An 18,669-nucleotide genomic window follows, 5' to 3' on the forward strand; every position below is an offset into this window, starting at 1 on the left:
CCTAACAACAGTGGTGCTGCCATTTTTGGCAGTTATTTTGAATTTAGGACAGGGTCTATGCCATCCTAACTTAGGAAATCATTCAGTTAGGACGGTTCTGTAATAGATAAATTCCTATCCTAAGATAAGATAGGATTTTTTCCTAAATGCAGTTAGAAAACATGTTTCTGTAATACCAAAAATCCTAAATGTCATCTTAAACTGAGATAAGGATTTCAGACTTAGGAAGTTTCTGTAATGAGGCCCCAGGGGTCCAGTGATCTTGCCAGTGTAGGTTACCGGAGCAGCAACAGAGTTTTCTCTGAGGTGCAGGAGGAAGTGTTGGCTGACTATTTGACTCAGGCAGCAGACCTGTATTATGGACTGACTCCACGTGAGGTAAGCATATGACAGGTTAGCCACTGGAGACCAGAGTAGAATTGAATACTACCGTAGGTGCCAGACAAATTGAAAAACTTTTTGTGTCTATGTACTCAGGTTTTCTATTCCACTTTCTTTTAGGTCAGAAAATTTGCATATCAACTGGCAGTAAAATATAACATCAAACACCCACAAACATGGGATGAGAAGCAGATGGCAGGGCCTGACTGGTTCACATTCTTTATGAAGTGGAACCCCAGCCTGTCAACGAGGAGTCCAGAGGCAACCAGCCTTACATGGGCCAGTTTTAACCACAGAAATGTGGAACGTTTCTTCAACAGCCTTCGACAGGTCATTGAGAGATACAACTTTGACGGGAGCGACATATGGAATGTAGGTGAAACTGGTGTAACAACGGGTGAGAGAGATGTGCTCGTGTCAGCAGCATGCACTGTGCGGGTGCTGGGAAATGCAATTTCCCCCTTCTTTGTATTCCCCCGTAAAAGTTACAAGGAATACTTTATTCAGAGTGGGCCAACAGGGAGTGCCGGAAGCAGTAACGCCTCAGGATGGATGCAAGAGGAAGACTTCCTCTTATTCCTTGATCACTTTGCAAAACACACAAAGGTTAGCCCAGAGAAGAAGGTTTTGCTTTTGCTGGATAACCACTGTTCACATATATCTGTGAAAGCTATCGACTTCTGCAAAGAAAAGGGGATTGTGCTACTTACCCCCACCCACACTGCGGCCATAAACTTCAGCCATTGGATCGCAGTGTCTATGGCCCATTTAAGAAAATGGTGATAACTGCAAGTAATGCCTGGATGAAGATGAATCCTGCAAAGACGATGATGATGTATGATATTCCAAGTATTGTGAAGACCGCTCTGCCTGCAGCTGCAACACCCAAAAACATTCAAGCTTGTTTCCAATCCACAGGTATTTGGCCCTTCAATCCTGACATTTTTGAGGAGTGTAACTATGCACCCTCACAAGTCACTGACCGTCCAGACCCAGGTACGTCATTGACATGTGGAGCTGTCCAGCCGCACTCTCCAACTTACCTGGGGACTGCCTCCTATCATCACCTGGTGACTGCCTCCTCTCCTCCAACTCACCTGGCAACTGTCTCCTATCCTCACCTGGGGACTGCCTCCTCTCCTCCAACTCACCTAGCGACTGCCTCCTCTCCTCACCTTGGGACTACGTCCTCTCCTCCAACTCACCTGGGGACTGCCTCCTCTCCTCCAACCTACCTGGTTACTTCTGGCTCCTCTGCAATTCATGGTGTCACCATGTCCTGTGCTCCAGATGAGCCAGGCACCTCAGGGTTGTCTCCAGGTCAGGCGCTCAGGCCTTCGGCTATACGGTCGTTTCCAAAAGCAGGGCCAAGGAAAACAACTGGCAGGATCAGGAAGAAGAGGGAGTCTGAACTACTCACCGATACACCAGTGAAGCAAGCATTGATGGAAGAAGAACAGAGAAGAGGAAGCAAAAATGTAAGAAAGAGTATCTTTAAAAAAGGAGAGAAAGCCCGCCAAGAAAATGTTGAAAGCCACGCTGAAGATTCTGAGACCTCAGATGACAAAAACTTTTGTGTTGTCTGTATGGAGCCATTTGGCAACTCGAAGCCAGGAAGAGATACAAAGGACATCCTTACAAGCTGCAGTGAGTCAAACCCAACAAGCTTATGTGGATTTCCAATCACCCCTACCCTGGACTCCTACTTTAACAACTGTACAATGAATGGAAATATGCAGTTCAATGTATATAACAGCCAACAATGACACTACCTTGCAGTCATGTTAACATGGTGGTTAGCTTGCTAGCCAGCGAACTAGTCAGTCTGGTTGTGTCTAGATAGGATACAGGTGATTTCAGGAAGTGGTGTCCTATCTGTTAGGTTTGCCACAATAGAAGAAGTTTTTTCTCATTTGCTAGCCAAACTACAGAAAGGTATCCAAATAGCCAAAATAATGCCAGCTACCTGGCATTACTAGTTTCCCCATATTTTATTTGGCTACCTTTCTGTCCATACAATTTATTCTTAGTTTAGCTAACAAATGAAGTCCATCATTCCTCATGGACGGAGGAACAAGGCACAATGTAATTCTTCTATAGTGGCAAACTTGTCAGATAGGACACTTCTTCCTGAAATCTCTAGACATGTCCAGTCATTCTTTGCAGTGGCAGTTGGTGATTTGAAAATAGACAGGGTAAAAAACCTCTGTTTAAACTGATTTTGCTCTCAACCTGTTTTCATCAATTTTGATTAATATGTGTGCCAACGATCTGAATAATTCATTAGCAGGTAAAAACAAAGCTTTTGTCTTCACATAATGTTAGGGAGATTAAACAAAAAATTCAATTTAAACAAAACAATTTTATTCACTAAGTAGGCTACACTAAACAAAAAAAGATACACCAGTGTTAACTACATTAGCTTTCAGCACAACCTGCAATAAAGGCTTGGCCTGTCAAACAAAGCATGTGCTTCAAGATCATTTAAATGACAAAATCTGCATATTGCAGATCTTTCCACAAATATTGTGAAAACAATGAGTGTGTGGAGAACAAAGAGTACAAGCGTCCACAATTTGAAATAATGTTGATAAAATGTGCGCAATATGGTGATGCAAATAAATATTATTTTATTACTCACCTAATAGCCTAATGGAGAAGAATTGGTTATAGTCCATGATATTGAGTATTTTGTGAATTAATAACTGTATTGCTAATCAAAGAAATTGATTGAAAACTGACGAATAATCATTTTAAGGGGATGTTTTGCACCCTGGCAATTTTCAGTTCAGCAGCTGCCCTTGTGCCATCAGCTTAATTGTCTGCAAGGTTAAAATAAATGATACCTGGTAGCTCATGTTTCATCCACATCAACACCCAAAGCCTGTGCCTTTCCAAATTCAAGGAAATATTGCATTGATGGGATAGGCCTACAATTATGATTGATGAACTTGGGAATACAAATGTTGTTACAAAAGTGAATAAATTGTACATACTTCAGCAATAATAATAATTTCACAGCTTTATTTCAACCTTGGAGAAGCATTGAGGGAGAGCCCCTCATTTACAATACTGCCAAATTACAACAAAAAGAACAAGGATAAAAAAATCTAAGAACAAATAGTTAAAACATTAATTTTAAATGAATTTACAACATTTGTTAAAAATACTATGGAAAATAAATAAATAATACATTAATTAAAACAAAACTTTAAACATAAATTAAAACAATTACAATCAAAATCAATAAGATTCAGTATTATGTTATTAAAGTACAACCCCAATTCCAAAAAAGTTGGCACGTTATGGAAAATGGTAATAAAACAAAAAGGAGTGATAATGTAAATTCTATTCACCTTGTACTATATAGAGAACACTACAACACAACATTATTTGATGTTTCACCTAGTGAATTTAATTATTTTTTGAAAATATACACTCATTTCAAATCTGATGCCTGCAATGCGCTCCAAAAAAGTTTGGACAGTCGAGTGTTTACCACTGTGTAACATCACCATTTCTTTTAATAACACTTATTAAGCATTTGTGGTTACTGTAGACACCAGTTGGTTAAGATTAGCAAGTGGAATTTTCCCCCATTCTCCATTATGCAGGTCTTCAGCTGCGCAGTTGTACGGGGCCTTCATTGCCGTATTTTGCGCTTCATAATGCCCCACACATTCTCAATCGGAGACAGGTCAGGACTGCAGGCAGGCCGATCTAGCACCCGCACTCTCTGCTTATGCAGCCATGCACTTCCGGGCAGAATGTGATTTGGTGTTGTCCTGCTCGAAAATGCACGGATGTCCCGGGAGACGACAGCATCTGGATGACAGCACATGTTGCTCCAAAATTTGTACATATCTTTCTGCATTAATGGTGCCCTCACAGATGTGCAAGGTACCCATGCCATGGCTGACACACCCCCATACCACGATCAACGCTGGCTTTTGGACCTGATGCTGATAACAGCTTGGATGGTCCTTTTCCTCTTTGGCCTGGCGGACACGACGGCTGTTTTGTCTAAAAACTATTTGAAATGTTGACTCACTTGTCGGAACACAAAACACGCTGCCACTGTGCTACTGTCCATCTCAGATGAGACCAAGCCCAGAGAAGTCAGCGGCGCTATTGGACAGTGTTGATGTATGGCTTCTGCATTGCATAATAAAGCCTTAACTTGCATCTGTAGATGTAGCGGCGAACGGTGTTGACTGACAAAGGTTTACTGAGTATTCCTGAGCCCATGTCATGATATCCATTACAAACGCATGACGACTTTTAAGACAGTGACGTCTGAGGGATCAGAGATCACGCGTATTCAGAAGTGGTTTTCGGCCTTGCCCTTTACACACTGAGATTTGACTGGATTCCTTGAATCTTTTAATTATATTGTGCACTATAGAGGCTGAAATGCTCAAAATCCTACCGATTTGTCTTTGGGGAACATTTTTCTCAAAGTGCTGGATTATTCGCTGACACATCTGTTGGCAAATTGGCGAGCCTTGACCCATTCTTGCTCATGAAGGTCTAGGCCTTTCTTGGAGACTCCTTATATACTATAACACGATTGCCTCACCTGTTTAACATCACTTGTATCACATCGCCGTGATATTTTAACTTGTCACATCGTTGTTAGTCCTAAATGGCCCCCGTCCAAACTTTTTTGGAATGTGTTGCAGGCATAAATTTCATAATAAACGTATATCTTCAAACAAGACCAGGTCAAAACCAATGGTGTAACTTCATAACTCGGCCAACCAATGGTGTAACTTAACCACAGACATTTGCATTCGTAGGGCTTTGCAAATACTTTTCCAATATAATAAATAGTATACATAAAGAAATAGATCAGCCGTCCAATCTACACACTCAAGTAAAGCAGATCGCGGAATTCTTGCCTACTTAATTCGTAAACTTATCTATTGTAGACTAACTTTGGGTTAAAGTGCACAATCATGACTAATACAAAGCAAACAGCGATGCTTGTAACTATTAGGTTAACGTCTGCTAAATTAAACTGGGCTAATCTCAACAGTAAATTAGACTTCTTGCCCTCTTAACGATAGCGTCAGACAACTAACTACACCACCTAGCCAACTAGTTAGACTAACACTTTAGAAAACACAAAATTTGAGTTTGAAATATTTAGTAATAATTAAATGTTACTTTGGGACCTATAGACTAACGTGAACTTTATGTAACCCTGGCTTTACACCCATCACTGATCAGCAGCAGTCGGAGCAGAGTTTGCTAGCAAGCCACAAAAATGTATCAGTCACAATGGGAAAACCGATAAATAAACGTCAGCGGAACAAAAAGTCTGTAAACTACCCACTCTACTTTTACCTGAAATCTAACGATGTGTGATCTCCATAAAGGCTAACATTAGAGATAACATGTTTGTCGTTAAATGCGGTTAGCTAGCTAACTTGCCATTTATTTCTCACAAAAGAAAAGAAAAGCTGTTTATGGGGGTAGTACCAAACGACTTACATTGAGCTTCTTTCATGCATTTCTCGTGCGGTGTAACTCTATCACTCAGTCAGTCAGTCAGTCAGTCACAGACATTCACGTTTGTAGGTCTGGCCCCGCTGTTGCGGTCCAGCCAAAAACAATGAAGTTAATTAGGTAAAACATGAATATAAGTAAATTTCCAAATTACTGCTTTCTGTTTTTATTTGCATTTAATTTACCGTCCCAACTTTTTTGCAATTGGGGTTGTATGTAAAGTTAGGAATGAGTCCAATTTTAAAGTTTTTTGCAAATCATTCCAAATATGAGAGGCATAAAAGCAAAAAGCAGTCTGTCCTAGGACAGACTTTGTCTTGGGGACCTGGAGTATAAGCCCGGCTTGTAGCCTGTGTGATAATTAACAATGTTCCAATTCAAAAGTGAAGATAGAAAAGATGGTAGCCTACTAATGAATATTATAGCAGAGTGGCAAATGGCATCTAGAGGTTTAAGAGTGGTAATGCTTGCATGCCTGTAAATAATGTGTCCATAGTCTAAAACAGAGAGAAAAACTGCCTCAATTACTCTCTTTCTGAAGAAACCTGAAAAGGATATTTTATTTATATATAGAAAGCACAAATGTTTGGGCTACATGAACTCTGAAGTTAAGTTTGTCATCTATCCAAATTCCTAGATATTTATAATGGGGAACTCTCTCGATTATTGTTCCATCTATTGAGTAAATTTGGAAACTGCTACAATCATTTTTTCACTCTGAAGAACAACCTACATTTTGTTTTCTCTGTGTTCTGAACAAGTTTCAGATTAACATACTCTTGAAGAGGAATGGAAGGTACGTTGTCACTTGCTGGCAGCAGACTGTATGGATTCAGCATAATATAGAACAGGATCATCTCCCTATACAGTAAATGAGAGTGCTGACACAATATCATTAATAACAGTGAACAATACAGGCCCCAAGACCAATCCCTGAGGTATTGCTTTAGTGATATGTAAAAATTGTGATTGATCATCGCCAGCTTTTACACACTGAAACTTTCAGAGAGGTATAGTTTCGGAACTAGGGACATGCATGACACACATTTCAACTAGTTGCTGTCTGAAACCAACTAATCATTGTATTACCGTTTGATGTAGGACACTGCTAATAAAAACAGACACTACTTGAATCAATGCGGATCACAAGATTAACATGTTTAAAAAGTAGAAAATAAGCATTGCTATATTTTTTCCAGAGAGCTTCACTCACTCCACAGGTTAACACATGACCCAATCTCCAATGAAGTGGCAAGTTATAGTCACATAAGACTAAGCATAGTTATGTGCTGTCCACACATAGATGGTTATTACAACATTGTCAGACTTGGAATGATATGGAGAGAGGCATCTGTTTCTCTATGTTAAAGTCCAACTGTGATGGTTTTTCATGCAAAAGTACATCACACAGGAGTATATCCAGGCCCAGAAAATGCCAGTAGGTCTTGAAACCCTTTGCCCTTACAGAGAGCATGTGTTTTGTTAATATTTTAGCAATTAAAACTATTGTGGTTTCAGCTGGGCAGCGGTCACACCGATGAGTGTATTTGGTTCTTAGGTGGGTTAATATCATAGATGACAATGTGTGGTATGTGAATTTGCAGAACATATTTGCAAAGAATGGTGTTTGCATTGAGCTCTTCAAAATCATTCTATGTAGCCATCTTTTCAACTGACAGTACTGTAAGTAACATTATAGTGAATGAAAAGAAGCCCTGCCCCACCCCTTGCTACATTGGTGATCTTTTATTCTGAACAGTTGGAGAACTGAAAAAAGAAACAAAACTATTTTTTATTATTTAATTTAACATTCAAAATACATGCTTGCGACTGACAATCGATGATTCTGTTCACATCCCAATTTGGAACCATAAACAAGCCTCAATTTGGAACCATATAAGCCAATGCAACATAATTTATTTAGCAGCAAAGAATGATCCACTGTTTCAAAGGCTTTGGAGAGATCAATAAAAAGTACAGTTTTCTGTTATCCAATGTAGACACAATAACATTTAAAATCTGTGAGGTAGCAGTAATAGTGCTATATGCCTGGCCCTTAAGTCAGATTTAAAAGAGCTCAGCATTGAGAAGCTAGACAAGAAAGCTTAAAGCTGACCATATACTAGTGATTCCAGTGTCTTTGCTTGACAGGAAAATTCAGAAATGGGTTGATACTTATTTAAGTTAATTTTGTCACAACCCTTATGCAGAGAAGGACATTATCTATTTTCTATAATTTCATAGGACAAGAGGTTTAGGTTAAACATATGAGCTATATAACCTTAAATTAGTATGGCTGAGAGCTTAAGGAAATATGGATCCAAATAATCTTCACTGGTTGATTTTTTCTAATAAATAGAAAGAAGTGCATCAAACATCGCACAGTAACAAAAAAAAAGTTGCCCAATTGGGCGGGAATCCACCCCATCAATCCTGGGCAGTGATCACTAAAACCAAGGTCAAACACAACTCTGATTACATATCTCTCAGGTCTGTTACAAAGGATGAGGTCAAGTAAGGTGGATTTATTCATATCTTTAAGATTGGGATATGTGGGTTCAGTGATTAATTGTATTAATTAAAATTAAAACACAGTTCTTTGAGGTTACTAGATACATCACTCAGCCAGTCTAAGATCAGGTCACCCATTATCACCACCCCTTAATCAGCAAAAAGAGAAGTAGCTCTGATAACTTTTCAGTTTAATCATCAGGAGCTGAGGTAGGCTTATAGACCCCTATCCCAATAATATAGTGATTTTGACATATATCAAGTTTCAATGAAATAAATTGAATGTAATGTTAAACTTTATGTCAGAACAAATCAGCACCACACCAAATACAAAGTAGCCAACAAATTTCAAACTGGTTGCAAACCGTAGCCCTATAGTCAGCAAAACAAGGAATATGATTCGCTAAACAAATTCTGAACTAAATGAATGGAAGACGTGCGCGATGCATTGTAGGTTCACTACAGCAAGAGGGAAGTTCACAGCTAGCAACAAATGAGTCGTTTGTGTGTCACTGGCATATGCACCTAGTTAGCACGTTAATGTACAGTTAATGTGTAGCTCTGACGCTACATCAGAGCTGCTGTTGCCAGCTAAGCAAATGTATTTGCTCCGAATTACTACCTGTCCTAACTACTCTACCGGGATACTCTTCCAGAGTTAGCAGCCTATGTGATATAACATCACTCGCCTCCTTCTGGCTATCAAGACAGCAGCATGTCTACGTAGATTCCCAAGTACATGCTCCACGTTTTAACCCCGTAAATCTCCCTTGTTGTCTAATTTTCCGCGATCTACTACTAATCAAATCTCTCAAAATATCGTAGTAAATAATGTAATGTAAAGCAACTAGCTTCATTGATTCCTTTAAAAGGGTAACCTGGCGTAGGTGTAGAATTCCTCAGCAATGCGCGGTAAGCTATTTTGATTTTAAAAATTTCAATTGTAATTAGAAATTGCATTTTTATTGAAAAGGTCAAATTAAAAGGAGATAGGCAAGGACAACATGCAACTGGCAAATTCCTCGGTGCAGAACCTTAGCGATTCGTAACAGAGCGTGTTTGTGAGGCGCTGCGGAGCTAAATGACTGAGGCAGTCTCTCAGGCTACGGGCGGCGTATTGACTGATCCCACCAACAGGGGCTTCTATGTAAACTGAGGCTAAACAAATACAGATGAGTGAGTCTCCGAGCACATTCACAAAAATGTTGCCAGTGCTGCAAAGACCACGGATGACAGCACGAATCACCGGGAGCAGCACGCACGGACACACGCGACAGACAATGTGTATTTTCTAACAGATTCGTTTGTAATTTTAGTGGGCGATACATAGCAAAACAGTTCAATGAACTAATCGCTTGTAAACTGATACGTTTTACTTTATGTTTACAGTGATTATAGGATATAGGCTAATCGCCAGAAGCATATCGTTTTTAAATAACCCGTCATCATTTATATAATTTTCTACAGGGTTAAAATGAAGAACACTCAACTTGTTAGTGGGGGGAACTGGAAAACGATTTATGGGAAGGAGATGACAGGGATCAAAAAGTTTAAACGAAAAAGTAGAGATCCCGTTAAACATGTTAACTCATTTGAAAGCTTAACACGTGAGCCTGACATTAATGAGGATTCGACCAGGAATCTCTTGGAAGAGACGAGCAGAAGCAGGAGTTTAGAGAGACTTAATGACCGGGAGTCTGATGTGGACCGCAAAGCGAACCCCAGAAGAAACTCTAACACGGCTATCGACATGAGAGTTAGTTCTTTATCTTCCGTGACCGGGAACCTAGCTTCTTCTCAGTCGCAGCCGTCGTCTCCTGCTCCTGAAAAAGACACCTCCAGAAACGCATCGCCGCTGGTCACCAGCTTTGACCATCAGCAGCCGTTTGCGCCAGATCGTCCTTACCAGTCGCGGATTGTACTGTGCCAGCGTTTATCAGAGAGATCTTTCTCGTCAGTCCCGCAGGCATCTTACATCAATAATAACGACGAGGCATCGCCTAGGAAACGGCTGGGAGAAACGTCTGGCGTCGTCACTGAGATCAAAGCCATTCAGCAGACACGGAGGCTGCTGGCAAACGCCCGAGAGAGGACCCGCGTGCATACCATCAGTGCCGCCTTTGAGGCGCTAAGAAAGCAGGTATTTCCACTGATCAGATGCCCTGTAACCCTATATCTGAGCGAGCATACTGTACCATATCTCGAAATTTTTCTAGTTTCATGTTAAGTGTAAAGAATGTAGGCGTACATCGATCATTTTGCAAAGTGCTTTGCTGTAGAAATGCAAATGAACATCATGGAATTGCTTTTGAAAATACATTTATCCAAAGGTTTATTATTGTTATTATTTCTTTTTACATAATTTTCATTATTTTTTTCTTTAAATAAATATTGCAGTCTGACAATGTGCATGTAACATGAAATAGACAAACGTGCACAAAAAATGTTGGCTTGGTACTTAGTAACAGTAGATCAGGTAAAGTAAATTCAAATCTGTCATAAATTTGAGCGATGGTGCCTGCATTCCTAAATGTTTCAGAAAATCTGGAAAATTGCTCAAAACACATTTTAAAAAGCTCTCGTACGATATATTTCCTAACGGGCCTCTCAGAGGACCCCTAAAATAGTTTTATTCCCAATTCTGGCATAAAGTCAACAAATTACGGCATGAAGAATTTGAGGAAAAAAAGGTTTTAGGATATGCATTTGTCCCAGCAGCTGCATACCCCTTACAACACACAATTGCCATCTGATATTAACTCACACAGTAAACATAAATATGGAGGGACAGTCTCAGTGCAAATTGTAGCATTTACTAAAAAAACTGCTTCTGTGCTTGCAATCATAATCTAAATATAGTTAGGCCTTGTTATAACTCATAATATTTGATGATAATGATAAACAGTGCTTATTCAAGCATCTACCAAATATAAACTAACTATATTCTGTCAGGCTTCTTTGATTTTTCTTCATTAAATTGTCAGGAAGGTAGCCTATAAGTGAAGGTGTTTGCTGCTTTAGTGTCATCTGCATGCCATGCTTATAGCAACGTTTAAAAAACATCAAGTTTCTTTATTATAACCCCCCTGCTCCACCTTCAAGACCTCACCCTACCCCAAACCTCATTCATCCCCACCCATTTAGTGCACTAGGAGACAAATATAAACATGAATGCAGATATTTATTTTCAAATGTTAATTCTTAACAGTTCAAAATGAGCAAACTAGTAAGATGCATTTTTGGATAGCATGTGTGGTCATGCAAGTAATTGTAGTCGGTGAGAATGACCACATTTTAAATGCTCAAATGCCCAAGCCAATGCTTTCTACAGCAAACATTACAAACTGATTTTTTCCCCATTATTATTTGTTCAGCTTGATTGAGCTGGTATTAACTATTACTCGTGATTTGATTAGCAGGTATTTACTGTTAGGCCCTTTAAAAATAAATTTGTGGTCAGTTTGCCCCATAAAAATATTATTTAAGCTATGTAGCTTCATTGTTAAACATAATAGTAGTGCTAATCAATCTATAAATCTGCCTACACTTAGCATTGGTACTCAGTAACTTGTAACATGCATTTGAACTTTTTAAAAGGAGACTTCTCATCACTCACAGCACATTGCAGACTGAAACAACTGTCCAGTTTCATATTCTAAGTCATCTTGGCACATTTATTGTTACATTTTTTTCTTCAATCTTTTCATATTTTTGAGATACTTCACCACAGATATTCTGGTTGCAAGTAGCTATGCCGGCAGTTCTGAAATATAATCTCCTAATATATTTCCTGTGCAGCTGCAGTAGCGTCTTCCTGGGTTTGTTGTTCAGTGTGTTCATAGTTAGCTATGTCACATAGCCCTCAGATGGTGATTTTTCAGCCCTTTCTTTGTTTTTCCCCCTAGTTTTACCTTGCCAATACATTTATTCTATTATGCTATATATTTACTTGTATTAAAGTGTTTTATCCTTATCCGTGTAATGCTCATAATTTTGCCCAGTAGTTGGGTATTATTTTTCGTGTGTTAGATGAATAGGTGCACACAGCAGCCTGCCTCAGTGCTGTTTGCACTGGGGATCACTGTAATACAGATACTGGTCTATTTCTACTGCTCTACATTTATGCTAATGGATTTTCCCACTTGTAAGCAGATAAAATCTGGCCGTGATGCAAAATCAACAGGTCAACAAGGAGTCTTTAGAAACATACCTTCATCTGACTAATACACATATATAGACACACCACTGGTGTCTTTTTATTCACTGTGGAAAAAACTCTGCTGCTTCTGTTTTACTGAAGGGGAGGGGGAGAGGCGTTAGACTACCCTTGATTTACTGCCCTCAAACTGAGAGGTGCAGTCTTAATCAGCTTGGACAATCCTGATGAGCTGTGTCCTCTCTAGGTGCCATGCTACTCCTATGGTCAGAAACTCTCCAAGCTGGCCATCCTGAGAATTGCCTGCAATTACATCCTGTCGCTGGCCCAGCTGGCAGAGCTTGACTACACCCCTGACCATAGCAACATGAGTTTTGCAGAGTGTGTGGAGCAGTGCACGCGAACACTGCAGGCTGAGGGTCGGTCCAAGAAGAGGAAGGTAAGGGTGTACCTTACCTGGGTAGGGTTTCTATCTGTATATTATATCAAGCCTGAGGGTGCCTGGGTGTAGGTTATATCCAATCCAAAATGTGGCTATCTGTTTGTAGGTTAAATCCAGTCTGTGGGTAGCTATGTGTAGTGTGTGAGCAGCAGTGCAATATATATTTTAGATGGAAGCTCCATATGGATCCTGTGACCTCACTCTGGCTAAGTTGAACCTTACGAACGGAACACAGTACATACCTCTGAGGGAAACCATGTCCAAGCCCAGTGTTGTGGCCTGTGTATACCTACTCACACGAAGATGTTCAGTCTGATGTTGGACTAAATATTAATTGTTATTGTACATTTTCATCATTAGACTGAAGCAAAAGCTCTTATGTATGGCAACTGACTGCATACTCTGTGCATATATGTATACAAATATTAACAGGTACATAGTAAACATGATCAGAACAGTAAGTAATACCAAACACAATGTGATTTGCGGCTAGCCCTGTAAGGTTTGCAGGTATGAATCCCAGGTGGGGCACCGCTTTTGAATTGGCCTGTGTGTGTGTGTGTATATGTGTGTGTGTGTATGTGAACCGCCGTGCTGTGTGAACAGTAGGAAAGGGTTGGACAGTCATGGTCAGCCACAGTTCAATCTGACAGGAGGCGGCAGCCTTCCTCTGTGAAAGGCCATCATGGGGTGAGGAACTTGCTCGCTCCAATTAGTCACAGCATTCTTTTACGTCGCTAATAAGCAGCCCATTAAGAGGAATCAACATCAAGAGGCATCTGAGAGGAAATGGGATGTTCAGCCAGCTTTCCTCCAGAAAGGAGAAACAGTGGCCGGGGTGAATAAAGGACTGATTGATGCCTTCTTGTGCACTTTTATGACAATGGGAGTCATGTAAACTGGAGCTGAACTTCCCCCAGTGCTCTCCTGGACCCAGATGTCAGGGCTTGCCATAAATCAGCCGGAATTTTAATGCATGAATAAGACCCAGGCAAGGAGGCATTTCATTTCCACATTAACACTTTAACTAGCATCCACCAGCACACTCTCCGCATTCTGTTTTCTCTCATGCGTCTGGTCAAAAGGCTGAGGAGCGTGGGGACATTGGGAGGATGAGTGTTGAACTTTCTGCAAGCTGACCCTTCCAGTAAAAAGATGGCAAAATCACATTATGACAAAGGTCACAGTGTTAAATGTGGAGGCTGATAAAAAGGCATTGCAAATGGGATATTCCAGTATTCACAATACCTGTAAAATCACAGAATTTCTGTCAGTAGTGTAAATGGCACTCCCATGATATAAATCAAAATATTTCCATTAAGGTACTAATGGAAGACTAAGACTAATTCTGATTAGGGAATTTAAAAATTGCATAATGAATTCTGTCAGTTTATAATTATTTCATCAGAATTTTACCTTAATGCAGATATTTTTATTACAAATATTTATGGGGCGGGGTATACAAATATTCAACACAAAGTGTATCACTGTTTGTACAAAAGATTATGTGGCAAAACATAACTGCACTCAGGATATGAATGAATTTAAACAGTTTTCTGTAGTTGGTTGATTTTAATATTTTAGCCTGTGTAAATGGGCTATACTGAATGCTAAATCAGTTGTAGACTCAGACTTAATGAATAAATCTTAAATGACGAACACCTGCTCTGAATCACAACTGTTCATGCCCCTGAAATCATGTTGTGTAATCCTGATTGAACCATATATATATATATATATATATATATATATATATGATACAATTTGGAAGACACATGCTTTGCAGTGTAATTCCTGTGACCTTCTTTGTCCACCAAAATGTCTTTGAGCTTAATTTTTTCCCAATGAAACCAAATGTTTCCTGAGCTTATCAGCCAGTGAGAGTCAATGTTTGCATTCATCAAACAACTTCCCAGCAGATATTTTCCTGTTTGTGATAAACTGTACTTGGACAAATGGTTTATATTTTTAAAAAGAAAAATAGAAAATAAAAACACTTTTCTTCAGTAATTTACCAGTTTCTGCACCAATGAATCGGATACATTCAGGACTAAAATGTGCCACTTTGTTTTATTAAATAGAATCTAGAAATAGAAATAGAACATAACTAAGTACAGTCATACAGTTTGTCTTTAAAGGTTTCACCTTAGTATTGAGCTCAACTGCATGTGTACACATTTTTCTAGCCCCTCACAGTGTGGTTGCCTTCCATGAGCTAATGTGTTTCCCTAGCACAGGCTCATTCAGTAGGAAACTAGCTGAGGCTTTTTTTTCCTGGCAGTCCCAGACACCAGATGTTCTTAGCGCTAGTTGGGAAGTCCTGCTGGCGCCACTGAGGGCAGAGGGCAGGGGGAAGGCACGCGAGCGAAGCCCACAGCTTTCTGTCTCCACAGGAATTGGCACATCCCCCCAGGCCTGTGCTGGCACATTCCCCTGCTCTCCCTTGGCCATCTGTTCCAAAAAAACACTTTGAAATAAAAAACACTCGTAGTCAGTAGGGCCATGACACTGAGAGCAGCTGTTCCATAGCTGTGTAGGGGGGGCTGCATAGGGGGGGGCGGGAGGGGGGGGGGGGATTCTGGGGGGAGCAGCCGAACAGGGCGGGGGCACTGGGGGGAGCTGGGGGGGGGGGGGTGGAATGAAGAAATGCCTTTGTTAGAAAGAGTCTGCAAGTCTGAGGGAAAGCTTTCTGGGGGAAAAATGCAGTATCCAGGCAGACTAAAAGCATTAAAAATAAGCTTCACAGTGTTAGTAATCATTAAAAATCAAGTCAGTCTATGGCTATGGGTCAGTCAGTCATTTAATCCCAGTCATGAAGTCCATCGGTGTAGGATCTATGGCGATATGCCTGTTTTTTAAATTATTATTATTATTATTTTTTTTTTTACTATAAACTGTTCTGTATTTGGCTGTTTTCTTTGGGGCATATGGCTGTGAAGATTAAACGACAAAATAATTCACCCATTATGATCACTGGCTGCAAGGAACATTGCTTTCTAGAGCAGTTGCAAACATGTCCAGGTGTCCACAAAAATATTATAAAACATTACAAATATTATTGTCACTTTAATTAAAGATACTTTTATGCACATATTTTTGAACATACAAGTTACAAAGTATTTTATTTACTGTCACTTTTATTTGTACTTTCATGCATATGTTGTGAACACATTTAATAATACATACTGTTATATTATCATTTAATCTATGCAGTTGGAGTTTATTAATGTTTTTCTAATATAGCCTGTGTATTTTCAGTATATTTCTTGAGATTTGGATAATACACTAAGATATAATAAGATGTATTGAGGGCTTTTTGTAAATGTCAGCCTATATATTATTGGTGGGAGATTGATGTTTCATTAACCCACCAGTCTTTTGATTGGTTTTGTAGTCAGTTACTGGCACAGTCTCGTTCCAAAGAGTCCAATGTTTTATTAGCAAACAACTATAGTTGCATGTCCCTTCTCCCTGGATAAGCCTAGCAAATCTCACTGCAGCCTGATCAGAGCCCTCGGACTGTTCCAGAGTCAGTAGGGGCTTCACTTTAACTTACTCAGGAAAGTGCGCAGTGAAAAGCTGGTGACAGGTGTGACAGCAGGGACTGGCCCAACCTGGACACCCTCCCAAACACCACACTAACTGGGTACATGGAGGGGTTCTTCTAAATATATCCAGGTGAAGCCTCCTCTCTGCTTTGACTCATGTGGTTTAGTGTCTTATTTCTGAGGCACAGTCTTGGTAGTCCAAAAGTCCCATTGACCAAGGCAAATATCCTCACTGGTGTTTGCAAGGCTGTCAACTGTTTTACACTGCTGGACTACACTGGCTTTTTATTATTTATTATTTCTTGATGGGCATGCAGTTTTCTAGCATGAGTATTTTAAGTAATTATCCCTTTCCCATACAGGAACCCTTTACCTGTGAGCAATGGTAGTCCAGATGTAGCATGTACCCTTTGATACATGCCATCATATTTCAGTAAAGTTTTCAACTAAGAATTTTATCAGTAGCTACTTGCATGGATCTGTGCAGCTTTATAATATTGAGTCCCACGTTTGTGCAACATAATATTGAGTCCCACGTTTGTGCAACATACCTAGAGGAAAAACCATTGTATGAAAATGAAAGTTAAAATCATAAAAATGCAGATTTTAAAAAGACATAGATTTTAAAAATACTGGTTTCATATTTTATACAACCTAATATATATTTTAATGAATGATAACTTTTCTATTTTTTCCTTTTGCAGGAGTAGAATGAAGAAAGGCCAGAACAGAAAATTATTTTAAATGAGGGAGATAACTCCCATTCAGAAGCTTCTTACCAGTGAAGTATCTCCACCTACTAGCTTCGCACAAGTCCAAGACTGAGCCCAGTAGGGTCCAATCGAGGGCAGGTTTTTTGTTTCTACCACAGTTGCCAAGGGTCTCTGCCAAGGGCTTTCTGCTCTGACAAACTGTTGTATGCGGGAGACAGAGAGGCGTGTGAAAGTGGATACAATCTGGCAGTGTTGCCACACATAGAATCTGCAGTTTCTATTAGCACTTCATTTTTTTTCTTAATAAAAATCTTTTGTCCACTTTTTTCACAGATTTAATCATTGATAAGAGACAGCCTTGTGACTCCACTCGAGTCATAATGATTACAGCATTACAATGACACACATGACAGTGCTGGATAAGCCGGTTCAACACTTTCACACAGGCAGTACCAAATGAGCCCAGAGCATCATTATACTCTATATATCCTGTACAGTATGTTTCATATTAAGATTCTGGGGATGTACTGCAATATTATCCCTTTTTTTAAGGAACCATTGGGACATTTCTTTAATATCAGCCACACTGACTGCTTTTAAAAATCTGTATATGTATTTATTAGCTCTGGCTAACATGATTGGTCATTGGTGTTTATGACTGTATGGTATTGTAAGCTTCCAGATTAAAAAAAAAACTGAATTTTTGGTCTTGGTCCTGTTTGTGACACTTGTTCTACTTGTTGCATAAACAATCATGATACTGTTTCTCAGGCAAAGCCTTATGAAACTAGTAATATGTTAATGCATAAAATACAATTTAAGATATAGTATGTCAAGGTATATGATGGACTTTTATATTGGTAGTATTACATGTATGACAACATAATGTAAAATATATTTTACAATACATAAAAAGCATACAATAGGTCATATATTGGACTGGGAAATAGTTTATACACTGAAAAATGGTCCAATTACCAAATATATACAAGTCAATAATGGATAGTGGAGGGGCAAAAATCTAAAATGTCACATTTGATTAATTATAAAATCACAGTAATGTGCTTTTAAATGCAACACAAGATTTGGTTAAACACCAATATTAAGACTGGCTGGAATCAATATCAGTTGAGAAATTTAAATTATAGCAAATGCACTAGTTTCATTGGGTTAGGTTTCTGGGACCACACCTTAGTTCAGTTGTATTTCACTGAAACGTAATATATAAATAAAGAAATTCTCAGACTGAAAAAATTAACCTACACACTGTACATCTTAATGCAATATTTATGGAGGCCAATACAACTGTAATTGTAATTTATCAGCTGAAATGATATGCACAGAATTAAAACAACAAATTCTGATTGCTGATGAAAATGCATCAATACTGTGAATTAGGTTTTCCAC

The 18,669-nt window shown here is 39.3% G+C and overlaps 1 protein-coding gene across 1 annotated transcript; it reads left to right on the forward strand.

Moving 5' to 3' along the window:
- The first annotated feature begins 9,487 nt into the window (after positions 1-9,487).
- atoh8 (atonal bHLH transcription factor 8) lies at positions 9,488-17,962 on the forward strand. The gene is made up of 3 exons (XM_064344128.1): positions 9,488-10,543; positions 12,807-12,998; positions 17,254-17,962. Exons 1-3 carry the CDS (start codon positions 9,878-9,880, stop codon positions 17,257-17,259), a joined length of 864 nt encoding a protein of 287 aa, XP_064200198.1. The 5' UTR covers positions 9,488-9,877; the 3' UTR covers positions 17,260-17,962.
- Positions 17,963-18,669: the final 707 nt, after the last annotated feature.

This window comes from Anguilla rostrata, chromosome 7 (assembly GCF_018555375.3).
Source record: "Anguilla rostrata isolate EN2019 chromosome 7, ASM1855537v3, whole genome shotgun sequence".
NCBI lineage: Eukaryota > Metazoa > Chordata > Actinopteri > Anguilliformes > Anguillidae > Anguilla > Anguilla rostrata.

Coding starts and splice junctions, on each gene's coding strand:
- atoh8 (XM_064344128.1), top strand. CDS start 9,878: ATGAAGAACACTCAACTTGTTAGTGGGGGGAACTGGAAAACGATTTAT. Junction 10,544..12,806: donor TTGAGGCGCTAAGAAAGCAG/GTATTTCCACTG, acceptor TGTCCTCTCTAG/GTGCCATGCTACTCCTATGG.